Source organism: Nannospalax galili, unplaced genomic scaffold, assembly GCF_000622305.1.
Source record: "Nannospalax galili isolate Female #2095 unplaced genomic scaffold, S.galili_v1.0 scaffold768, whole genome shotgun sequence".
Classification (NCBI taxonomy): Eukaryota; Metazoa; Chordata; class Mammalia; order Rodentia; family Spalacidae; genus Nannospalax; species Nannospalax galili.
Window position 1 is genome coordinate 2,457,423 of NW_008360317.1, and position 26,866 is coordinate 2,484,288.

At 35.9% G+C, this 26,866-nt stretch overlaps 1 protein-coding gene across 8 annotated transcripts in view; it reads right to left on the minus strand.

Annotated features, from left to right (window-relative positions):
• Positions 1–3,494: 3,494 nt before the first annotated feature.
• Positions 3,495–26,866, minus strand: part of Pds5b (PDS5 cohesin associated factor B) — a 217,219-nt gene continuing 193,847 nt past the window's right edge. For 3 of the 8 annotated variants that reach the window (XM_008825016.3, XM_029559631.1, XM_029559637.1), the window contains 11 exons: positions 24,190–24,394; positions 20,968–21,082; positions 18,945–19,077; positions 18,521–18,640; positions 17,420–17,482; positions 16,579–16,724; positions 14,350–14,455; positions 10,985–11,424; positions 10,774–10,884; positions 8,070–8,208; positions 3,495–6,461 (listed from right to left, as the gene is read on the minus strand). In XM_008825016.3, coding sequence (XP_008823238.1) covers positions 6,426–6,461; positions 8,070–8,208; positions 10,774–10,884; positions 10,985–11,424; positions 14,350–14,455; positions 16,579–16,724; positions 17,420–17,482; positions 18,521–18,640; positions 18,945–19,077; positions 20,968–21,082; positions 24,190–24,394 — 1,614 coding nt within the window. In that variant the 3' untranslated portion in view covers positions 3,495–6,425. Of the gene's footprint in view, positions 6,462–8,069; positions 8,209–10,769; positions 10,885–10,984; positions 11,425–14,349; positions 14,456–16,578; positions 16,725–17,419; positions 17,483–18,520; positions 18,641–18,944; positions 19,078–20,967; positions 21,083–24,189; positions 24,395–26,866 lie in introns of those variants that run through there. The other 5 variants (XM_029559633.1, XM_029559634.1, XM_029559632.1 and 2 more) reach the window with 5 other exon arrangements.

Here is a 26,866-nt window from a genome sequence, read left to right on the forward strand (position 1 = left end):
CAGTGAGGTGGTCAGGGAGGCTTGCACCAAGGTCCCAGAAAGCCAGTGTGGCCAGGAAACATACGGGAGGTTCAAATTCTTGGTAAGGAAGCTGAGAGGTCTAGTGACATTGTGAAGGTGAAGCACAAGTTGCAGTGGAGACCCCAGAAACGTGGGACTGAGGAAAACTATAGACTCCAAGTGAAGATGCTAAGAGGGAAGTCAAATGTACCACTGGCAAGAGCACTGGAGTTGTGGGGCGGCTACTAAAGCCTCTTAGGGCACACATGATACTATTATAATTCCCAGATGCTGGAGACAGAACTGCAGGGTTTGGCTTGGCATTTGACTGCTGGATTTTGGACTTTTTAGTCAGACTTTTCCTAGCTATGTCTTTTTTCTTTTTCTTCTTCAAATGGTTGGTTTATTCTGTGCCCTTGTATATTGTATGTTAAGTAGTTTTTTTCATTTCACAAGGGCTCACAATTAAGAGATTTCCTTGAGTCTCAGAAGACACTTTGAACTTTAAACACTGTTGGACTGTAAGACTACAGGGACTTTTGAAGTTGGTTGAACTGAATGAATACATTCTGCATTGAGAGGGCCATAGGTCTATGGATAGCAGAGGTGGGATGTTTGGTTTGGATATAAACTGTATGCCACAGGCTCATGTTCAAACACTTGACCCCTAGCTGGTTTGGATTTACTACATCCAAAACAAATCCTTCCCCCCCCTTAAGTTGCTTTTGCCAGATACTGTCAGAGCAATGAGAAAAGTAACTAATACGCCATGTATATAGTGCTCAAGTATTTCCACCTTTCCCATGATCTTTATACAAACCTGCAAGCATCCTGGGAAGTATGATGGTAAAAATAAAATAAAAAATTAGTTAAAGCTCAAGACTGTAAACTGTTAAATGAATGAAACTCTTATTCACTACTTCCCAAGATGCCTCTAGAATTTTATATCCTTTTGGATAAATGAAAAGCAGTTTGGGTTCAAGTAAGTTATTTAATTCAAATTAATAAAGCCATAAGCTCAGACTGCATTTACTCTAATCACTGGGCATGTCAACTAAAATTTAGGTTTGTTAGAAAATGTTCATAAATGTTGTCCAAAATATTCATAAATGTTGCACACAGCAACAGTTGTAACATCATGGGAAATAATGCAGGTGAACAAGTAGAAGCCTATTCAATAAAACAGAGCTAATACTATGGTCATTCTTTTGAAAACAATTTCCCAGAAAAACCTGAGAATAGCATCACTATATAATATTTACGTTTAGTCAGTAAAAAGATGTTGATTTATTCATAGTTGAGGTAGAATACAAAGAGCATGACTTTGAAGTAAAACATTTAATCAAATCTTACCTTTGATCCTGTTTCCTCACACATTAAGGAGTATTTTATCAACTACTACCTACAGCTACTGTGACAATTATATGACACAATTAAATATAGAGTGTTTAATTTGTGGTAGAATAAATACCAAGTTCCTTCACTTTCAAGCAAACCATTTTTATTGGTTCTATCAATCAATAAATCAATAAATCACTCAATCAATCAGTCAGCTGGCCTCATAAAGCCTAGGCTGGCCTTGAACTCACTATGCATTCAAGGATGACTTTCAACTCCTGATTCTCCTGCCTTTACCTCCCATGTGCTAGGATTACAAACATGTGCTACCATGCCTGGTTTATGTGATGCTATGGATCAAAACCCAGCATTTGTGCATGGTAGGCAAGCACTCTGCCAATTAAGTTTCACCCTTGGCCCTAAAACATTAATTTGTATTTACTCAACAAACTTTGAGTACTCATTATGTGTACAAGGCACTGTACTGAGTGCTTAAGATAAACTAGCAAACAAAAATAGCTCTATTCTCCTGTAGCTTGTCACTCAGAGAAGTGAGACAAGCATGAACCAGATTATCCACGTATCTGTGCTATGTGCTATGGTGGGATTAGTCATAAAGGCAAGTAACAGTGAAGTCTGCCCTAATCACAGACAGTCTTACTTGTAAAATCAGTGGGCAATAAGTACACACAGTGGAGTAAGAGAGAGGCAGAGAAAAGAAAATGTGTGTCTTTTGACTTCCTGTTCACTTTTATCTCTACCCTAGTATGCTGTGACTTGATTCAAGAGACTGAACAGATAGTGCAGCTGGTACAGAGTATGAAGAAAATACTAGATAGGAATATCAAAAATGAAGAGCAGTATAGGATGCACTGTCCTAAAACAACTGGTAAACCATCACAATCTTGAATATTTTAGAGTTGTAGAATTTGTTTATTGATGCTAGAAGCAGATGGAATGAGGACATTTCACAAAAGTTTGGCAATGCTGAGAACAAATCTGAGGTGGGACACAGTAAATATGAGATCAATCTGGAGTCAAGAAATGATAACTTAGAATTAAGAGAGACTATATATTAGTGGGGGGGATAACTCTAGGGATAACCAGAGAATCATTTTGTCAGGATCTGATGACCGAATGGATAGGGAAGAAGAGAGAAGTCAAGCAATCTCTAGATTTCTCATTTCAATCCCAGTTTTGCCCACAAAGAGTAAAAATATTTTCAGTTCACTTCTCAATAGAAATGGTAAAAAAAAAAAAAAAAAAAAAAAAAGGAAAAAAAAAAAAAACAGAATGGAGTATTATTTAAAAGTGACAAATACAACAAACAAGAAGAATTCTCTATTCATTGAAAGTAACTTCAAAATGGAGACATAATAAAGACCTTTCAAAAACAAGAAAAGCTGCCTGAGTGAACACCCAGCAACCTACAAAACCAAGCCAATCACCAAGTGCTCTTTATGCTGAGCAGGTCCCAAATACAAAATGGCCATATGATATACACTCAAAGGATGCAAATATGATTAAGATAACCACAAACAACAATCAAAGCAAAACTGTGTGGCTGTATAAGAAGCAGGCAAAGCAGACCTAAAGCACTCAGGACACCAAGTGACACCTTATAATTATAAAAAATACTGCAGAGTCATGAACATGCAGCAATCCTAAATGGTATGTACTGAATAGCTGAATAGTTTCCAAGTGTGTGAAACAGCTTCTTCCCCAATCACTTTTACCCCATCCTGCTCATTTTTCAGAACCTAACTCTTTAAAATTCACTTACTCCTAAAATAATGTAAAGACCACAAAGCCAGGGGATTAACCTGTCTTGATCATACTTCATCCTCAACAAAAGTGAGTGAAAATTTTTGACTGGCACATAGTAGTCAATGTTCACTGAGAAAATGAAAAAAAAAAAAAACTACCTAGGCAGCTTATTTTCATAACTCATTTTCAAAGTTTACATTACACATAAATTTTCTTCAGTTATATAATTCTTTAACTTGAATAGTTTTTAGTAAATTTCTGTCAGTCAAGTTTTTGCATGAAAAGTTTAAACCTGATGTTTAGGACATATCACTGAGAAACAAGTTTCCAAAGTTAAAAATCACCAAAATATGACTTTCTCTAGTAAAAATATTGAGTCACATAAAAAATGTATTACATGAGCTTTTGTGTTTATTCAATTTCACATTCCAAAATTATGCCTGAAACTGATCAAGTAACAACTGTCCATTATGGTAACATGTTACTACGTGGTAGAGCAAGATGCCTGAATTAAACAAATTGTTAAATTTCCAATACTCTCCCAAGTAGGCAAAAGGAAAGCTTAAAAATCAAACTTACAAACTGTAAGAAGATAAAGTAATTTAACCTTTAATGCCTAGAACCAGTTTTACAGCCACACTTCTGATTTACATATACAGTGGAGATCACTGAGAAAGCTTCCTGTTGCACTGCAGCAAGAGAACCTCACTGAGGGATCAAAGGATTTTCAGAACGGGACTTGTTACAGTGAGTTAAATACTTTTGTAATGTTAGACAATACACACTTCCAAAATGAACATTATCACTGCAGAGTATGCTAACAAGTGTTAGCAGTCAATGATTTATACAAACTTAGTTTTATTTTAAAGTATGTGGCTCTCCAAATGTTAGTACATGAAGTATTATGTTTAAACACAAGATAAGCCTCTAATGTGAAGACTCAGCACATCAAAATTTTGATCATTATTGCACCTATTTTTCTACAGAAAAATGAAAAATTTACAGCATAATCCTCCCCAAAATTGAACAGACAGGTTGTAAAATTACAGACTTAATTGGCATTGAACATAAACAAAATCTACAATGACCATTTTTTTTTGTGAACTGATGCACAGCATTAATGTGCAATGAAATTTGGTTAACTATGATCATGCAAATAAAAATTCTCCAGAATCATTTTTTCATGTTTTTTAAAATGGTTTTAAAGATAATATTTCCATAAATATTTCTGGTGCAGTTTAGTTAATGACAAAAATACACAGCTATCCTTTATTATTTATGTTACAGGTTTAAAAACATGCTTTTGTACTGCTGAAATAGAAACAACATTGTTTGGGAGAACTGAGCTAATGAAACACTTAAAACCCAAAGTATTCTAATCTAACATTAGCTGCCCTGATATACAGCAGCCTCCCGTCATCACTGGCGTCAGCACTGTTGCAAATGAAGAAAAGCTAAACACTGAGATCCAGATACAATTCAAACATCTTTTAAAAAATAAAGTGTTTCATAAACATGAGGAAATCTTTAAAAGAAAAATAGTCATTATCAACTGTGATAGGCATTGGAAAATGACAAAATGTCATTTTCTAAAATAATAGCTTCTTTATCACATCCCCAATCTATTATAGCCAATTTTAGAAACACACCTTAAACATAATGATGTATTACATGAAAATGCTCTGTTACTCAATGTGATAAATTTAGTGACTTAGAATGCAATTTTCTTTTCTGGTGCTAACAACCACGGGGGGAAAAAAGGAAGAGAACAGCACCCAAAACACTAAAATGAATTTAAGTAAGTGTAATGTGGTAACCAATACATTTTGGTTCAAAATACATTATTCATACAACTGTACAAAGGGTACTGCCTTAAGTAATTTGTTTTTATACTTCACAACAGATATAATGACAATTAATGCAAAACAATAAAACAATCTCTAAATCCAAGCAAATTTCCATCTCTCCTGCTCTGGATGCAGTGGGCCTCATTCAGTGTCTCTGAGAGTATGATGCTGACAGTTGCTGGCATAATTGGATTAAATCACTTCTACCCAGCCCCTCCCCCCAACACAATTTTTTTTTGGCTTCAAAATAAAGTACAATAATAAACTCTTGATGAAAAACTATGTTATGGGGTAATCTATTATATACTATGGCTGAATATGAATTTACAGAAAAAGCACATCCCATTATCAACACTTTTTTTCATAAACATGCAACTCACTATAAAATACAAAACACTTGGCTTTCAAGAACAGATTTATAAAGACACACTGCATCAATAAAATTTTTTTTCTGATTAGCTTTATATGGTTATGGAGAACTGGAACTTTTCTAATGTGTGTATATCAGATTTTTATATTATAATGTGTAATAATTTGCATTTTTGAACATAATGTTGAAGAGAAATCTATACACAATAACATTCTAGACTATTAAAAACCCATTCAAATTACAGAATTTTATTGATACAGTAGATTAATAAAAACTGAAAGATGATAGAATGGAATAAAGAATTCAGAACATTATTTTATAGCACACTCTTTAAAATTAAAATATTTTAAATCTCTTTCTTCTTAAAATTTTCATTGCTATGAAAGGCCAGACAATTCTGGGACCAATACTGAGGTGTAAAGTCATCAAATAAGTTTAGGACTATTTCACAATCTACACGATGTCCTCCCATCAGAGAGGTTCTGGTATAATGGCAGATGATTTAGCACCTCTGAAGATGAAGGGTGCCCTGGAGTAAACACTAGGTGAGATACACGAAGGGAAGAGATCATTGAACTCTCCAACAAATAGTGACATCAAGAAATGACACCAACTGTTGAAAAACAAATTTTCACAGTAAAATTGCAGAGAATACAAATACAAACACTGACAGATTACTGTTTAAGGTCTATCCTAACAAACTCTTTTCAAATCAATAGATCCAATAAACAGCTGGGTACTGTCAGTTTAAAGCCGAAGATAAAAGCTGTACAAGCATTTCGGAAGTCAGAAACATTAAAAAGGGAGAGAGGGAGAGAAGGAGAGATAGAGGGGGGGGGAGAAAAAGTTATTTACAAGTTTTATCTTTAGTTTATGTCTACACAGCCATTGCACAGGACACTTTCACAAGACTCCAATAGTCACTGTTGTCAGCATGTGTATGGCTGAAGCATGTGACCACAAATGCATGAGGCCATCACAGGTCCAACTGTCCACACTTTGGCAGTCCCATTTTGTGCATCAAAGGCTTTACTTAGCCTCATACTTGACAAGAAAATGTTTTTTCCCCAAAGCTTTCACAAAGAAAGTTAATAACATTCTGTTCATCGTCTCTCTCGTTTAGAACTTCTCCTTCGAACCTTAAGAGAAAAGTCAACAAACAATTAATATGAGTACACATTTACAAGATACTGTAGCAACAATTATCAATTTTTTGTTTTGAGACAGGGTCTCCCTGTAGCCCTAGCGGGCCTCCATCATAGAGATCTGCCTGCTTCTGTCTCCCACTGCCTCCCAGGTGCTGCACAACCACAAGTAGCCCAACTACCACATTTTAAACAATCTTTTTTATTCTCCCTTGTTTCTGAATTCTTTGCATTTCTTTCCATAAAACACTTCTCAACTGTCTGCTTTAGTTTCAGATATTTAGACCTCTATAATGTCTGTATACTTACATTCCTGTAAATAGACTTTCTTGGCAGCAAAATTTTAGTTTTCAATATACTGAGTAAGTTTAAACAATAATTCACAGAACCCACTGTCCACAGTAAGGAAAACTACACTTAAGACTCATCATCTTTCTACTTCTGTTTCTGTGTTAAAGAAAACACTTGGCACTTACGAGTTTGGACTTGAAGCATCTTTCTGGGAAAGCAGTTAGTGAGTTTGGCTCCCAGAAACTACCAAGCACATCTATACAACCTTAAATTTAAGCATATTACCATTTACTGGCAATGATGGCAGAAAGCTTAAAATTCTGATTTTTTTTTTTAAATGAAAGGTAAGAATAAACAACAGGAATGTTAAAAAGCAGGGTTTTAACTGAATGAACTTACTGTGCAGTTTTTCTCTGACAAAGACATCCATCACTGTGGGTGTGAAAGTCTCACTTTCAGCCCCCACCCCCTCAAAAAAACAAACAAACAAACAAAAAAAACACCCTTTAAGAAATAATCCAAACTAGCCTTGAGACAAGTTAGCATGACTCACATAAACAAATTCTGGGCCAGTTGGGGCTGCTGAATACATTAAATAGAATTAATCCAGAATCCAACTCTGGGATCAAGGAACTCAAGTTTCCCAAATGAAGAAAACTGGCTGAGCTGATCAAAAAATTTAGCGTTAATATATGAAGAAAACAAGTCTTACTTAATTCTGTTAATTTTCTTTCTTCCAATGAGAAACATATGAAATGTAATAGCCATTCATTATTTTAAAAAAATGTCTCCTAGAAAACATTACACTCCTACTTCTGTAAGACCAGTATCTATTATCAATTTTATGAATACTCATTCAGTTTATACTTCAATTCCAAAAGCTGATTTTACTTAAAAATGTGGTCTTATTCAGTAACAACGTACTTCTGGTTTCTATCATGAGACACAAAACAGAAATGTAAAACAGATTTATGAAACCTAAACAACAGCATATTCATGAATACAGTGGCCTTAAAATCAAGGTATAACTTAAATGCTTGGACTATCGGCCTCAAACTGCTATGTTACTTGCACTACTCTACGCTCTATGCTCAGCTGACAGGCTCACTAGGGATTCCACCTACTACTCTTATTTACTGTCAGGCTTGCCTAAAAGTTGTTTTCTCCATAATTCAAGCTGAAAACAAAATGACACAACAAATGAATAAAAGCATAAATACTAGCAACAACATGCTCTAAATGGATCTGACCAAATATTTACTAACTATATTTCATAATAACCCTCTACATGACCCTTTAATAAACACATACATTTACTGCAGAAATGTCCTCTTCTTCTGTTTCTTCCTGTGGAATATCATCATTAGCAGGAGAGCTACCCTGAAACACATCTATTTCTTCACTAGAGTCATTTTCTTTAGTAGCTGTTTGTTTGGAACGTCCTCCACGGCTAGAGCAAAGCAGATAAAATCAAATGAGCAGTTCAATCTTGACTTATAGATTTAACTCATTAGAAGAAATGTTTCAAATACCTTATGAATTCTATCATTTTTATCCTCAATTATGTCATGAGGTATGCAATAAATTTTGTGTTTTAAAATTAAAACCATTCACCTTCAATCTTACAAGGATTTTAGCAAAAAACAAAAGTGTGACTAAGACTATCACCACAAAGGATTTTAAAACAACCTATAGTCAGCCCCTCATTTCATATTTCCCAACTCACTAAAAGACAGCTATATTCAATGAGCTGTAAAAAGGAGTAGAAAACAGTACACCAGTTTTCTAAAGTCGTGCTTCTAGAAACCTAAATGCCATCCACTTCCCCCACTTGTACTGCTACCATCTATTCCAATCAGTCCCACCTAGTGCCTTTTCTCTACAACATAATCTTTTTAATAAAACACAAGAACAGGTGATACCACTAATCATATACAGCTGGGCACTGAACTAAGAATAATTTTGTGCATTCCTTCTGATGGTCCTGACCCACCTGCCTATTCTCATTCCTCTACTCCCTAGTTCCTGACAGTTATAATCTAGTCAATCCTTGTCTTTAGTTTTTTGAACTCACCAAATCTTTTCCCCTTCAGAAACTTCAAGTAGAGTACTCTTTCCATCTGAAATAGCCCTCTCCCTATTCTCTAACTCCTAAATTAAAAAAAATTTTTTTTTTACATTGTTTGGGTGTGTGTGTGTAGGTCAAAGGACAACCTGAGTCAGTTCTCTCCTCCTGCCATGTGGACTCTGGGGAAAGAACCTGGGTTGCTGGCTTGGTGGCAAGCTTGTTTACCTACACGCTACTTCACTAGCCCCCAACTCCTACTATTCTCAAGTAGTCAACTCATTATCACTATGCAAAAAGAAAACTTCCCTTAACTTTCAAATCCTCCCATTATATTCTCTTTACAATGTCCTAAATATTTTCAGGACACAGAGTAATAGCTTGATATTAAATATGACACTTAGTGACTGCCTGACCAATGTATAGAAAGTCTCATGAGGATAGAACCATGCCTGTTTATGTGCCACCATACAGGAATTAAATGGAAGATGATGACAATCTTTTCCAATTCCATTGTAGTTAGAAAACAAAAAGCAGACAAATCATAACATGTTATTATTCCAGGTCTGAAAAAGAATTTTCCAGAGTGAAAGCCAGTCTAACAAGAGAAAACAGAGTCTCCCTTTGTAATGATTTTGTAAAAGAAACACTTTGGCTTTGAATATTCATAGAGAAATTTATGTAATTTTAGGGGATCTCATAACATTTTAAGCCCTTAATTTTATAATGTCCAGAATAAAGAAATAAAAATTATGAAGGTGAGAGATATTTAAACTGTTATTTCTCTGTTGTAAAATTAATGACAGGTTATTTACTATTCCTTAAGAATCTTTGGTTTGGAAATAGTAAGTTTACTTGGTTGAATCAAAAACATTTATGAAGTTGCCACAATAATGCACTTACCTTTATTTTTAACCTTAGAGAAAGGCTAGACACTGGCTAGACACTCAGGCAACTTTTCCTCTTCCTGTGGAATACACAGGAACAGGAAAAATTCTAAGATAACCAAGTATTTAACCAAGATATGTTGGCAACTCTAAAGTCAAGCTACTGGTGCAATTATATACTGGATTATGCTCAGAAAAAGTGTAGAAAATCTGTGACTAAGAGAAGATATACTATTTCTACTTATACAACTAAATAACTGAGGAGAGAAATATTGTCCAATATGCAAATTACAGAATTTATAGTCTTGTCATATTAATAATTTTGAATACTTATTATCCTACCTCCTATAAATGTATTTATGTGAATATCCTGAACTACATATACACAGATATGTACATTAACTAGATTAAAAACCAAACTAAACAGTAACATTAAAAACTTGAGAGCAAGCTGGGCCTGGTGGCACGCGCCTTTAATCCCAGCACTCGGGAGGCAGAGGCAGGCCTGTGAGTTCAAGGCCAGCCTGGTCTACATAGTGAGTTCCAGGACAGCTGGGGCTACAGGGAGACCCTGTGTCAAAAAGACAAAAAAAACTTGAGAGCAACCTCTGATAATTTCTATGGATGCAAGTTAGAAAAATGATGCCCAGTACTTTCCTACCACAAGTTCAAAGAATAAAAGCAGATGTGTAACACCAGTGTTTTTCCAAAAGGGAAAGCTGATGAGGGGAAAGACTAAGAAAGGTTGTAGTCTGTAGTGATGAGGAAGCTGACTAGTGTGTGTGGTGATTCTTTTAAAATATCTCTTCAGATACCATAAAGTCTGTAGGAAATAACAAAAGTATTTGGTATTCACTTATAAAGATTTGCCTAGACCTACAAAAATAGACAAATATTAACTGGACTATTAATCCCCTAGGTAAGTTTATAAAATATGCCTTACCTAGTACAATGGGAATTAATATTTAGAGTTTAAATTCAGCAATGTTTATGTTTATAAATTTATGACCTTTTGCAAAGTAATTTGAAATTGGTTTGAAATTTAATATTATTTACAACTTACACATTTTTTTTGGGTTGTGATGGTGAAGGCGTTTTTGATGGTCTTCCTCGTCCTTTCTGTGGTGTGGATTGTGTGGATTCAACTGCACTAGTTTCAGGAGATTCTGCTCTGCTTTGGGGAAGACCCAAATGTGGATAGCATCAAATTAAGATCTGCAATACGGTTAAGTATATTCACTGCATGTGCTGATGCAGTTTAGTGTTACACATACCTCTGTTGTGCTTTCTTTGATGCACGGTGCTGTTTGCTTTTTGACTTCTGTTCTGTATTTCCAATCTGTCTTTCTTCTTCGTCATCTTCCTCTACTACAGGAGGTCCAGATTTTTTTTTGTTTGCTTTTTTAGATGTTTTCATTGTTGGCTCTTCCTTTGATGTCCCTCCACCAAGAGGTTTTGGTGGCCGGCCTCTTTTGACCTTTTTTGGTGGACTGTTCTGCTCATCTTCATTTTCTAATAGATCTTCTTTGAGCCTTTTCTCCTCAGGCCACTGCTGCTCATCGGATTCTGAAGCTGTGTGGCCTCTTTTCCGACCTCGCTGACTGCCCTTAGGTTTCTGTTCCTGTACCAATTTAGTCAGGTCATCCATACCTAATTTCTCCTCAGGGTCTGTAACAGGTGTTTTTTTCCGACTTCTGGGTTTCTCCAACTCAGACTGGAGGGGAAGGGATCAAAATATTAAAAATTAAGTTTAGTTTTTGAAAAGTGAAACTGTTAGGGCTTGGGGTATGATTCAATGGTAAAAGCTCTAGCCTAGCATGAGCAAGGCCCTGGGTTCAAGGTCCAGCAGAGCAAACAAGTAAACAAAACTGTTAGTATTTTGAACAATGCAACAACAATCCCCCAAAATTTTGTGATCTACTTTTGTCACTACTACTGGTTAGTTTCTGTCAGTTTGACACAAACAAGAGTCACCTAGGAAAAAAGGAACCTTAACTGAGTTAATTTCCTCCATCAGACTTGCCAGTGGACCTATCTGTGAGGCACTTCCTTAATTCTTAATTGATGTAGGAGGGCCCAGTCCACCGTGGGCAGTGCCATCTCTGGGCAGGTGGGCCTGGGCTGTATAAGAAAGGCAGCTGAGCAAGCCAGGGGAAGCAAGACAGTAAGCAGCATTTCCCCCACAGTCTCTGCTTCCAGTTCCTGCTTCCAGACTCCTGCCTTGGCTTCTCTCAATGATGGGCTGTGAGCTACAAGCCAAATAAACCCTTTCCTCCCCAAGTTACTTCTGGTCATGGTATTTATCACAGTAGCAGGAAAGCAAACTAAAGCAGTCATTAATATGTATCTAAATGCAGAGTTCTGAATTAGTTTGCAATCATAACTATTTGCTAATCACTGAACCATCTCTCCAGTGGTTTGAAAAATAAGGATGTCTGGGGACTGCTGTAACAGTATGTGACTGGTTGGACTGATACTACCTTTATTACTCCTCTTTTTAATGTTCATTTATTCTTCCATGGGGAATTGAAAGAAAAAACAAATCACTAAATTTCTACAATTACATATTCACTCGGGGGGCGGGCGGACAAAAAACTGTCGCCTTGTTAAACTTTTTCTTTCCCAGAGAGGAATATAGCATGACTTCTAAATCATCACACTACCTTAGCTTTGAGATTTCCCACAAAAATTCTCTCTACTTCTTTTTATTATGTTTAAGGTGTTTTTAAGGTTATGCTTGAGATTATGTCTATCTACTTAATCGCTCTTGTTACTATGATGAAGAAAATCCTCTTTCCCCCAGACACCTCTGATATAAAGCAAAATCACCAGAGAATCTAGTTACAGACATATACACACACACACACACACACACACACACCATATTGCATCATTAGGCTCTCTCTCCCCCATCCTACTTCCCTCTCCTCCCACTGCAGGCTAGGTAAGCAGTAATTACATTCCTAAGCCTTAAGTTTTTTAAAACAGCCTCATTATGTAGTTTAAGTTGGCCTTGAACTCACTATCTAGCTCAGGTTGTCTTCAAATTAATCCCCTTGTTTCTGACTACCAAAAAAATGAATTTGTCATTTAAAAAATATTATTAAAAAATTTTTTTTTTTATGTATATGAGGGTGTTGCTTGCATGTAAATGAGTGCACCCATGTCGCCATGGAGGTCAGAAGAGGGCTTCAGATTCTCCTGGAACTGGAGTTAAGGTCAGTTTGTAGCCACGATGTGAATGCTAGGAATTGAACCTGGGTCCTCTGCAAGAGCAGTCAGTGCTTGTAACTGTTGAGCCACCTCTCCAGCCCCAGAACTTGTCGTTTTTTAAGCATGACACCACAATGAAGGACTTTCTTCATGAACAGAAGAACTAAGATAAAACACCTTTGTTAACTCCAAGATTCTCTTCTAGCAATCCTGTAACAAGACTCCCCCCTTCTATTTACTATCAATCCTAAATTTTTCTAAGTTATTAATTTTTAGTTCTACTTAAATGAAACTTTTGGACAGCTAATTGACAGTATATATAGTAAGGGCTTAGTAAAAAAAAATGTAATTATAAAGCAAAAAGAGAAACAATTTGGCTAGACAAATTATTGAAGAAACTTAAAAATAACTGAAATGACTGTTGGGCCAGAGGAAGACAAGGGTAAGCAAGATTCCAAACAGAGCAGAAATAATTATTCTATTAATTCCCATCTCAGTTTATGAATTAGATTCATACACATTTATTCTTATAACTATTGCTTGAAGGTAGGAATCATCATAACAATGAAATAGCAGGAATAATTCATTTAGGCTAATTAATTCTGACAATTCTCATCAAGTACCTATTCAGTTTAAAGACAAGAAAGCTGACTCAGAGAGCCTGATCAGTTATTCAAGAAATGTTCAGAGCTGAAATAGAGTCAAAATGGGCCCAATTATTAAAGCCACTGAGTTGTACTGAAATATATTTTCTGTATCTTACTGAAACTTTACCAAATTTGTCTTCAAGTAACATTTACAAATTATACTTATCATTCAAACTATTTCTATCAAAATTAAAAAACTTTAATACTTTCTGAAAACTGAAGCATTTTCCACCTTTATTAGTAAATGATTCACAAAGTAAAAGGAGGAAGAAACCTTTAGAACTTGTACTATTCTCTTTTCTAAGGCTATGTAAAATACTGTGCTTAAAAAGAAAAAAAAAATTTTTTTTTTTTTTTGGTCTTTTTGAGACAGGGTCTCTCTGCAGCCCCAGCTGTCCTAGAACTCACTATGTAGACCAGGCTGGCCTTGAACTCACAGAGACCCGCCTGCCTCTGCCTCCCGAGTGCTGAGATTAAAGGCATGCACCACCACGTCCCGGCAAAAAGAAAAACTTTTAAGAATGCAAATAATTCTGAATATGGAACTGGCATGTTTGACTCCAAAGATATGCAGAATTAAGATCACTTATCTGAATGATGAGAATCACATAAACTCAACAAACTATGTAACAGAAATAAATTATAATCTCAAATTTGTAACTAAAGACTCTAAAAGTAAATCATATGCCAAATTCAATAGTAACAGTAACTGGCTAAAGAGTAAATGTTATTGCAATTATTGTAATTAAAAGTATTATATAATCAACCAAACATCTCACCCTTACAAGATCAGAGTCGTCTCTCTTGTCACTTTTTTTCCCTGGTAAAGGTGAAGAAATCGTGTACTCTTCATTTTCACTGTGGTCCATTTCAGAGCTATCAAGCCTTTTAACAGAGACATCTGCAATTACTATTATAATCAAGTAATCAAATGATACAATAAAATTAAAAGGCCCTTTTCTGTACAACTGTGTAGTTTTACAATTTTAGTAACACAGACATCGTTCTTTTTAAGGGTATTTTTTTCTATCATCTTCAGCATCAAATCAATAAGCAATAAAGCTCATTTAATAAAGAGAGTTAGTTTGTAATGTTAAAAAAAAATAAACTCAGCCGGGCGTGGCGGCACACACCTTTAATCCCAGCACTCGAGGCAGAGGCAGGCAGATCTCTGTGAATTCAAGGCCAGCCTGGTCTATATAGAGTAAGTTCCAGGACAGCTGGGGCTACAGGGAGAACCTGTCTCAAAAAGATGGAAGGAAGGAAGGGAGGGAGGGAGGGAGGGAGGGAGGGAACAAACCATAAACTCTTATCCTATGTCATTCTGAAACCTAAATTCTATTTTGGGGTGCATGCATAGATGAAATGAAAACTCCTTTTGCCAGTATAGCTGCTGGCCTCCACTGACCCACTTCATCTTAACTTCTCTCTGCAAAGTTAACATACTCTAACACACAGAAATCACTGTGTTTCTTAGTTGACTACTTTCTCTTGCCAGAACAGGCTAAAGCATTTCAACCTGCCCATGACACAGAGCAGGAACTTAATAAAGACTTGCTAAATAAAGTAATGGCACATGCTCTCAGACTCAGAAAATTCCAGTCTTCTGCCTCATCTTTATCTATTTGTTGAAATCATTATTTTACATACAGTTGAACCCCAAGTCTCAATCTCTAGCCAAAGAAAAGGATGAATTATTTTTTTACTTTTAAACAAGAAAAAAAGAGGAGGGGGGGATTGTTAAAACATTTTTTTCCTTTTATCCCCCCTTTTTAGGTTTTTCTGAGACAGGGTTTCCCCATAGCCCCAGCTAGCCTGGAAATAACTCACAATGTAGACCAGGCCAGCCTTGATCTCACAGAGAGACGCCTGCCTCTGCCTCCCAAGTGCTGGGATTAGCCACCACGCCTGGTACTGTTAAAATTATGTTTCAACAAACAACAAAACATATGCATATATACAGTAAAAAGAAATTCAAACTGTATCAAATAATATAAAATATCTCCCTCTTAGACTAGGTTATTATGAACACTTAAGTTTCCAGGGCTGGAGAGATGGCTCAGCAGTTAAGAACACTGGTTGTTCTTGCAGAAGACCCGGGAGTTCAAATCCCGGCACCCACATGACAGCTAACAACTGTCCGTAACTCCAGTTCCAGAGGATCTGACGGCCTCTTCTGTCTTCCGCAGGCATTGCACAACATAGATGCACTTAACCTACATGCACGCAATGCACTCATACACATAAAATAAATACATAAAAAAATTTTTAAAGAAGAAAGTTTCTATGTATACACAAACAAATGTGAATATATTTTGAAAACAAAGATACCATAACACTGTTCTATGCATTCTGCCATTCTCTCTAGGTAATATTACTATGAAACCTCTTCAATGGTAGTTCAGAGATCTTTTTTTTTTGGGGGGGGGGTCTTTTTGAGACAGGATCTTCCTGTAGCCCCAGCTGTCCTGGAACTCACTATGTAGACCATATGTAGACCAAGTTGGCCTTGAACTCACAGCGATCCGCCTGCCTCTGCCTCCGAGTGCTGGGATTAAAGGCATGCGCCACCACGCCCGGCAGAGCTCATCATTTTTTTTAACATTTTATTTCTTGAGTGCCACAACGTATGTGCAGAGGTCAGAGGACAACCACAGGGAGTCGGTTCTCTCCCTCTTCCATGTAAGTCCCCCCAAATCAAACTCAGTCATCAGGTGCCTTTACACAGTGAACCATCTCTCCAGCCCCTGATCTCATCGTTAATGGTTATGTTTTCCACTATATGAAAGCGTAAGTGAGAAACTGTATAATAATCAACAATGAGGTCAAATATTTGTTGTGTGTACTACAGAGATTACCCCAGCAAGATAAAATAGGAAATATTATTTAGAAGTCACTACCAATGAATTATCCTCTACTCACTGACATTAAATGTTTTTTAATGATATTATTTTAGATCTCACAGCCCTGTTGGAATTACCACACATGAAAGGTGGTATTTCACTTGCCTCCCTTTTATTCTTCCAGGAGAGCTTGGATTTGAGCTGCTGCTTGCATTGCTTACAGTCTCCATCCGTGAAGATTTGGTCTGAGATTGTTTGCCTGCTGATGAAAGTGGCTTATTAACTGCTCCTAGAACATTTGTTGTCTTAGGCTGAAATGAGAAATATATAACTCTTCCAATTTGGTTAAGACTAAAAGAAACTTACGTATCAAGAACTATTAATAACAACTTGGGAAAAGTATTTGCATATAAATACAGAAAATATGCCTATCCTTAAGCAAAATAAGGATTATAAAGTAAGTATCATCTGAGCAAATTTAAAACCATGTAGAAAATGTTCCAGGTGTGACAGTGCAGTCCTGTAATTCCAGCACTAAGGAGGCTGAGGCAGGAGTACTGCAAATTCAAAGCTAGCCAGGGATATACAGTGAGATTCTATTTCAGAACAAACAACAAAACCCTACAGACATCCTAACAGTTGAGTTGCTTATTGGAAAAAAAGTTTCTACAAAATAAGAGAATGAATGAAATGCATGGCCAATAATGAAAAATCTTGATATCCTTAGGAAAGATATAAGAAGCCTTCCTAAGATTTTTATTAATATTAGCAGAAGTTCAAGGACAAAGGTCTCCAGTTTTGTTATAAGCTAAAAACAAAACTGCATCTTAACTTGCATCTACACAGAAAATACAGTTATTTTTTTAAAAACCAACAAATGGAAAATAGTTCATTTTATTTCCTACCCTGAAATACAAAAATTCTTAAATAAAAAGTAACATATTTAGGTCAATAATCACATTAAAATTAACTACCATATCAATATTAAAATAATTCTCAAACATACTTTTCCAGGAGTAAAAAATGATTTCATTTCTGGAGGCAAATAATTTTTGGTGTTACTGAAATTCTGTAAACAAGAGAAAAAGCAGTCAGTAAATATTGAGACAATTTCAATGAGATGGTTAAAAGTTAACAATGCACAGAACAGCTAACCAGTTGAAACACAAAATTTCAGGCACTGGTTTAACAATAAACAACCTTGTAGCAATTCCAGTATTAACAAGAGATTTGAGCTCTAACATGCTAGAGCTCTAGGACTGCCAGACAACACATATTCCTGTAATAACACTCTAAAGAGATGAGCCCACACACACCCTTGCCATACTATTCACATTAAACTGAATGCTTAATAAGGACACAATCCCTTTATTAGGCAAACCTGCAAGGCCACTTCAAATCTCAATACAACAGTAAGCTCTCAACTGTTATACTGCTTTAAAAACAAGAAGAAAACAGAGGTGCTTTCTAGACTCTGCTATTCAATATACTTAGTCTCTATGAGGGCCTCGCAGAACACTTGTTTTGGAGCATGGTGTAGCAATATCCTTACAGTGCTCCCAGGCTCTTGGGCCTAATCCAATATCTATTCTCACTACATGTATCCTCAAACCACCTATAAGACCCAATCAAGGGCTGACTTCAGACTACATATGCTCTAGCTTCCATTTTGGACCAAAGTCTATTAACTCACAAATGTTTTCACACCTTGTTGCCTGTGCTCTGGGCATGGCTTCATTAGAAACAAACTCTACAAGCATCCTAATTTGCTCTAAATCTTTGTATCCTCCACTTTAGTGAATCACTTTTTTATTTTATTTTTTGTCTTTCTGAGACAGGGTCTCCCTGTAGCCCCAGCTGTCCAGGAACTCACTACGTAGACCAGGTTGATCACAAATGTCCGCCTGCCTCTGCCTCCCAAGTGCTGGGATTAAAGGCGTGCGCCACCACGCCTAGCTTGAATCACATTTTTTTTACCCATATCAGTCTTTTCATGATAATAGTAATGAGCCAGTTTCTTACTATTGATCCTTCCTGATCATCCCCCAACCTAGTACTGAGAATACAATTCATTTCCATTTCCACAAACAAATTCTAAAGTAACTACCTTGTCTGGTTGGGTGAAAAAACGAGCTGGTAGCACTGGATCTTTCGGAGATTCCAAACTGTATGTGGTACTCTTTGACATGATGATATTCATGGCAACATCACATACAGTGTACAGTTTCTGCAATGACATATTTTTATAATTAGGTAATAAGGTCAATATCCTAGACTCTGTAAATTATATAGTAATTCTAGAACATGTATTCAGACTGAGTAAATTAATGAAAGCAATCTTCAGTATCAACATTGCTTTTATTAAAACAGCAAAGTATGCACACATTACATTAGCAATCCTAATTACCTAAGAGAAATAGTAACAGAAAAAATTGCTTAATGTCACTTATAAATACTACAGAAGTTTTATACCCTATACTAAAATATTTAAAGCAACATGAAATCAAAATTATTTATAAAGAATTACATACTTCATTCATTTTTGCATCATCTGGTCCTTGGGCATCTTTTGTTTGTTTAATATTTTCTACCATCTTTCTGATGAATGCATGACTGTTATTTTCATTTTTAGCCATTAATATCTCAAGAACAAACCAAAGACATCTAAAAAAAAAAAAACCACAAAAATATAGAAAAAAATCTTTGGTTAAATAGAGATACAATGATTTTTAATACTAATTTAATGAATCTAGATTATAATCCCAGGAAGGAAAAAAATTAAAAGCAGCAGCTACAAGCTAAAATGGCAGAAAAAAAGAGAGATTGTTATGCATAGATACCACAATAGGTCAGCAATGCAGATTTAAGTTCAGAAGTTCACTAGATTTCCATAAAAATTAAAAACAGAAACACAAAGATGGAAATAATAAAGCAATCTTAACCCCAGCTATGACAGTGAAAGAGAATGGGCCATGATCAAGTAAGGTGACTCAAGTCTGATAGGAAGTCTTCAAAAAAATACAGTCACCTAAGCAAGTACTCAAGATATTCATCAATAAATTTGAAAGTCAAAATATGGCTAACACATATACACACTCTCCATGCTTAATGAAGGAAAAAGTTTAACATTTCAGTTTCCAAGTTTTAATTACAAAAAGCTGTATTCAATAAAAACTAGAAGTACAAGAAAGGAACTGAGTTATAGTTTACATATAAAGGAGAAAAATAAGAAAGAAGACTGTGAAACAAGATTATCTCTCCAGAAAAAAAAAAAAAAAAAAACCCTTCAGATCTTAAGCTGTTGTCCACAGAATAAAGAACTCATGGCTGTCAGGGCAGTTAAAAGAGACAGCCCAAACCCTCAAGTAAATTTCAAAGATTATTAATCTATTTAAAAAACTAGTGTTCTCAGATAAAGGTTACTAGATAGAGCCAGTGTGGTGGTGTATGCCTTTAATCTCAGCACTTGGAGACAGGGGCCACCTGGCCTACACAGTGTCTTCTAGGTCAGTGAGGACTACAGAGTGAGACCCTATCTCAAAAAGATGGGGGTGGGGTAGATGGGGGCGGGGGGCACCTTCTAGATTTTTCTCTCGCCATGGGAAGTTAATGGTAACTGAATTTTAGTCTCTTACAATATCTCAAACAGCTAACCACAAAATATTTCTGGGGATGGAGAGATGTCTCAGGGTTGGGTTAAGAGCACTGGCCGCCCTTTCAGATATCTGAGTTCCGTTCCCAGCACCCACAGCGGCTAACAACCGATTATAACTCCAGGTCCAGGTGATCTGACACCCTCTTCTGGCCTTTGTGGGCACTGCATGCACAGATGCACTTATATACGTGCAAGCAAAACACTCATACACATAATAAAACTAAATAAATCTAAAAACTTTAAAATAGTTCTATGAATCAAGAAACTAACCATTATTTTCCTTTACTAATGTATTAAAAGCATGCTAAATCAGTTGATTCAAAAACCACAGTAGCTATCTTTTATTATAACAGAAAGAGGACTAGGGTCTCTAGTTTATTCTAAGAATTACACTGGTCTTAAGACTTCTCTACCACTAAATTCCCCTATTCTCTACCCACGCAAAAATCTTTACTTTCACTAGAGGATAGTAATGCAGTCATAATTAAGGATACGTCCCTGCTTATGATTTGATCATTATGAAATGAGACTATTCTTTCTTCTTATAGATGAAGACAGTTACTGAAAAAAAAAGATGAGGTGAGATTATCAGCTCACCTCACATGAAAATCTATACTTTTAGAAGAGATGACAACTGGAAGAGCAATTTTAAATGGATTACTTTAACAGAAAAGTAATGCCACAGTTGTAGAGAAATAGAACTAATGTTTAGTGATCATGTTATATTTTGGAAAATTAGATAAATGTAATATGAAAAAATATGAAAAACAAGAGAGCAACTAGGAGAAAAAAACCTTAGCAAAATACAATGTCAACAAACTAATATAATTAATATCCCATTATCAGCAGTAAGGAGAAAAAAAACAACTTTCAGGAAACAGGATTTTAAAAAGTCTTACTCTTTGACATCTTTAAGTTGTTCAATATCCTGTACTTTGACATAATCTGGGTCATGTGCCAAAAGGTGAATTGTATATGGAACAACATACTCTGGTAGAAGAGATAATAATTTTTCTGAAAAAAAAAGAAAGAAAAAAAGACAAAAAGCAGAAATATCCAGGTTAGACAAATCAGATCTTAACACATGTTCTCTTTCATACAATATTTTCTTCACCCCAACAGTTTACCACAGCTTCCATATGACTGAAGAGTGACATGCTGAAATAGCCTGTGTTGAGAAATATGAGTTTATTAAGTCATCATATCTGATATTAAAATGTCCAGCAAACATGCCATGTGCATGAAGGTGCAGTGACAAATGTTTCAGTTTTCAAATACATATGGAAAAAGCAACCCATACAAATGGTCTTCAAGATTGAGAGACATAAGATGCATTCTTCTTTATCTTAGAAGCAACCTGGTATTATCTTACAAGCTATGGAGCAAAATGAAAAACTGGTAGTCAAGTCCTCCAGAGTGGGCATGGCATAAAAATAGGAAGAACAGTTGATTTTATTTGCAACAGAAGAACAGATGCAAAAGAATAGAGTTGCTAGGGCATTTTAAGTAACAAAGAATTTTTCAGTTAAAATAGTTTCATATGCTGACTGAGATCAGCAAACTGTCTTGAAGGTTAAAAGGGCATGCGAACTATACCTAGGAAAAAGCATGCAAAAAGACTGGGATTCATAATTTCAAGAATTCCATTTTTATTTCTTATAGTCAAATAATATTTTAGTCAGATGTTCAACCTGGAGTATAATATGTATTAATAAAGCACCAGACTGTCTTTGTTTCTAGTGTTAAACTTGAGTGTCTGTGCAATATCATTAATGAGCAAGTATGAGAAAAAAAATAACAAGGTTCAATTTTCGCTGAAATTTAAACTAAATCATCTTGAATATTTACGGTGTACTTACTACTTTGTATTTATTAGACTCTAAAAATATAAAAATAAATAGAGTAGGTAAAGCATTCACTCTATTTTCATAGGACGCTATGAGAAGAGTGACCCAAAATAAACAATAGCTAGTATCCACTGATGACTTCTTTGGGTCACTCATTATGCCAGGTGCTTTATACATGTCATTTTTTTTGGTCTTCATAACAGCCACAAGAAGTGAGTAAAATTATACCAATTTTACAAACAAATAAAGGCATTGGCTAAATAAGCTGGACAAACACAGCCAGTAAGTTGTGTAGGTGGGATATGACTACACAGCCTTCAGTTTTTCCAAGGTGAGGAAAAAACAGAAAGAAAATCACAATGACCCACTAATACCAAAATTATATTTTAAAGGATTAAAAGGGTATAAACTATGCTTCCAGGCTTAGTTTGTTGAAAGAGGAGTAATTTCCATTAAAGCAGGCTGTAAAAATTCAAGTAATCCAGAACACTGAGCAGAGAGTCTACATTAGAAAATAGTAGACAGAATTCTTAAACTTAGGCTAAGCATAAACTACAAATAGCCAGGAAGTGTTTCAATGTTATTAATGAGCAGTTGAATAACCAAATGTATTTCAATTTCTAAGGAAAGGAGATGATTAGGTCTGTTCTAGAAGGGTATTTTAATTTAAAAAAAAATCTTATTTATTATTTTTACTTTCTGTGTGTGTTGCCTGCATGTAGATAAGTGCACCCATGTCATGCAATGGCCGTGGAGGACAGAAGAGACTGTTATATCCCCTGGAACTGGAGTTACAGACAGTTGTTAGCTGCTATGTGGGTGCTGGGATTCAAACCCAGGTCTTCTGCAAGAACAGTGCTCTTAACTGCTGCACTATCTCTCCAGCCCCCATAGCTTCGTAATTCTGATAACAGTGTGGCACAGTGGGAAGAGGAAAGATGGGAAAGAGGCAGGGAAATATTTGCAACAAGGCGTTAATTAGAAATATCTAGGATAATCCAAGTAAAATGTATAGAAATCTGGAAGAAAGATTAACAGGATTTGGTGACTAATGAGTGAGGGAAAAATGTACAAAGAATGCCTCTAATCTCGGAGTTGGAAAACTGTACAGCTTTTAATGCATTTGTTAAATAAATCATAGAAGTCAAGAGGGGTATCACCTATACTTGGTAGGTTAAGGAGAGTATGTGGAAAGCTGGCACACAATCACCCAACATTAATGCTAGCTGGCTACAGATGAGAACAAAGACCAAAAACATAGCTTCTTCAACTAAAAGATTATGCTTAGACAATACAAATTAATGTGCAAACTTTACTGTTCTATTAAAAGTACCTCCAATGTCATTATTTTCTTTGTTCATTTAGTCATTTACATAAATACCAATATAGTAAATAAGAAACAGTAATTGAATGCTGGTCTGGAAACATGGCTCCATGGTAAAGAGCACTGGCTGCTCTTGCAGAAGACCCAAGTTCAGTTCCCAACACCCACATGGTGGCTAACAACCATCTGTAACTCTAGTTTCAGGTAGATTCAGCAGCCCCTTCTGGCCTTGGTAGGCATTACAGAACATGGGTGCACTTACACACATGCAGGCAAAACACTCATACACATAAAATAATTTTTTGAGGGGGTCATTTTGAGACAGGGTCTCCCTGTAGCCCCAGCTGGCGTGGCACTCACTATACAGACCAGGCTGGCCACAAACTCACAGAGATCTGCCTGCCTCTGCCCGGCATAACTTTTTTTTTTTTTTTGGTCTTTTTGAGACAGGGTCTCCCTGTAGCCCCAGCTGGCGTGGCACTCACTATACAGACCAGGCTGGCCACAAACTCACAGAGATCTGCCTGCCTCTGCCTCCCAAGTGTTGGGACTACAGGCATGTGCCACCACACCTGGCTAACATATTTTTTTTAATATTTTATTTATTATTTTCTTAATGTGTATGAGGGTATTGCCTGTATGTATATGAGTGCACCCGTACCATGCAATGCCATGGAGCTCAAAAGAGAGCTTCGGACTCCCCTAGAACTGGAGATAAGGATGGTTCGTAGCCGCCATGTGGGTGCTAGGAATTGAACCCAGGTCCTCTGCAAGAGCAGTCAGTGCTCTTAACCACTGAGTCATCTCTCCAGCCCCATAATATAATTTTTTAAGAAAGAAAAATGCTGACTTAAGAAGTGCCATTATAATAAATAATAGCTGTATTTTGTATTCCACAAAACCCAAACTGACAGAATAGAAAGCTTCTTTTCAGTGCCCTGTGTACTTACCACTAACAGCTGCGTGTTGTTTCAGGTACTCCCGTCTCACATTTATGTTTTTCACCAGGCACTGTCTAGCATGAGCTCTTCTTTCCTTTACAGGATCTTTTGCACAAAGTGCACAGATTGCCATATACTCAAGTGGAAGCCGTAGTCGGGAAAGGCCTTTGTGAAGTTTCTGAGCAAACACTTGTCTTACTTGATAGCATTCATCCTGTAAGATACAATTTTTCTAAGTATTATCCACATAGCAGTAAGAAGTTACAACTTTAGATGTAAAATGTGCTATATGAAGTAGAGAGAAGTAAACATCACAAAGTTTATCTATAATTATTGCACCACTGTTCACAAGTCAGATGTCGTGACTCAATTTCAAGGCTTGAGTATTCATCTAAACCCTAATAACTACCAGTTACCTTTGTTAGAAAATATTAAATATACTCTTGAAATAGCTGAAACTAGTATACATAAATCTATCCTAACTTAAATCAATCATAATTAAAAAATAATAAAGTACAGAAGCTGAGCGTGTAGCTTGGCACAGCACTTGCCCAGCAAGCACTAAGCTTTGGGATAATCCCTAGCACTACCAAAAGAAAATGAAATACATTATAAACATGAGTTCACCTGTGGCTTTTCATATCTGAGCAAAATAAAACTGTACATGGGAGGGAGAAGAAGGTGGATCTCTAAGAGTCAAGGCCAGTCTGGTCTATATATTGAGCTCCAGACCAGCCAGGGCTACATAGTAGAACTCTGTCATAGAAAAGAAAACAAAAAAACCCTCTGTCCAATAAATATATTTTAGGTGTATAATTTTTAAAAAACCTCAAGACTAAAATGCACAACTCTGGAGCAAAGTTTCTAACCAATTCCAGAAAAAACAAATTACTTTTAATTGTGTAAGTGAACCAAGCCGTTTGTTATCCCAGTGCCTGCTTGTGACTTGCTTATCCCAAACCACTCACCCCTACTCTCTGAGCAAACCCCCTCTCCTATCTTCCTGAAAACAGCATGTAACCTGTATCCTACATCTATACTCAGTATTCTGCATATCTTTAGCATAGCACTTAACATTAAATTAACATTGTAACATTAAATAGTTGGTTTATAAGTCTACCTTACCATCAGAACTAGTGCCCTGAAAACAATAACAATGTTTTCATTCATCCTTATATCTAACTAAGTCTAGCATAATGAACAGAATCTTTCCTAAAGTAAAATTAATGGTTCAAATTCTTCTATATGTCATACAAACACCTTCAAGATTATACCCTCTACCAATTAACACAAGAATGTATTCTCTTGTTACTGTAAGTTTAGGTATATTACTTCTTTTATCTATAATGACCATTTAGTTGTTCTTCAAAACCTGTCATCACATCTTGTATTTATCTTTATTTTTTCCTTTGTGATATAGAGATTGAACCTAGGCCCTTCACCATGCTAGGAGCTCTACCATTATCTACCATTAACTGGGTTCTGCCCCCAGAACCTTGTTTTTTTTTTTTTTTTTTTTTTTTTAAAAAAGAGACCAAGTCTCACTGTGTCACCAAGGCTGATTAACCCATGTCCCTACTGCTTGAGCACCCCTCAACCCTGCCCCCTGCCCCATGCTAGGACTAATGGCATGTCACACACTTTTAAGTTCTTATTTTATATCTCCTTTAACTTCAACTTCAGCATAATGCCTACTACATACTTTTTTAAAAATATTCAAGCTTTGACAGAAATTTATCCCTTCTACCCTCACACTCAAATAAAATAGTCATCCCTTCATCTGTATTAATGAGGAATAAATACATATAATGAAACATCCAATTTATTGTGAGAATACCCAATTTAAAACTTCCTAAAGTCAACATATTACAAACGTATTCATAAACAGATCATTCTTTAAAAAAAAAAAAAAAAAAACCTTCACTCAAACTTCCAACCCTACTTAGATACATTCCTAACCAAGACAGTGTTTTTGTACCTTTCACTAACAACTCAGGACTTAATAATGCAATGTAAATTTATTACAAAGTCAACTTGTGAATCACTAAAAACTAATACATTTTCAAAGTTATTAAAGTGATGGAAAACTATCAAGTCGTAGTCAAGGAACAATGAACAACTGCAGAAGAGTCAATTTTCAATATATAGGTATCTAGCCCCGAATGATGGCACAAACCTATAATCCCAGCACTTGGGGACAGAGGTGGGTGGATCTCTGTGAGTTTGAGGCCAGCCTGGTCTACACAGCAAGTTCTAGGCCATTCAGAGCCACACAGTGAGAGCCTATCTCAGAAACAAAAAGAATCAATATATAGATATTTCAAGATAAGCATCTGAAAAAAGAATAAAAAGAAGTGTTACTAAGAATTAAGAAGTCTTCGCAAATATCTACAGATGATTATCCTACTGTTATAAAAATGCAAAATAACAATTTTTATCCAAAAATGCTCTAATAAAAGGTAAACACTTGATACTTTCTAACTACTGTTAAAAATAATTGGCTAAGTATAAGGGAAAAAATTACAAGCTGTATTAATATGAAATTGACTTTAGCCTTCAACACAACGCAGTCCACTTTAGAGGGCTTTTTAGTACAAATTATCCTTAAAGCTTCTTTTAGCATTGTCTAAGTATTTAATTACTTTGTGTACCTCACTGTATTATCAACATCTACATTTTATTAGAG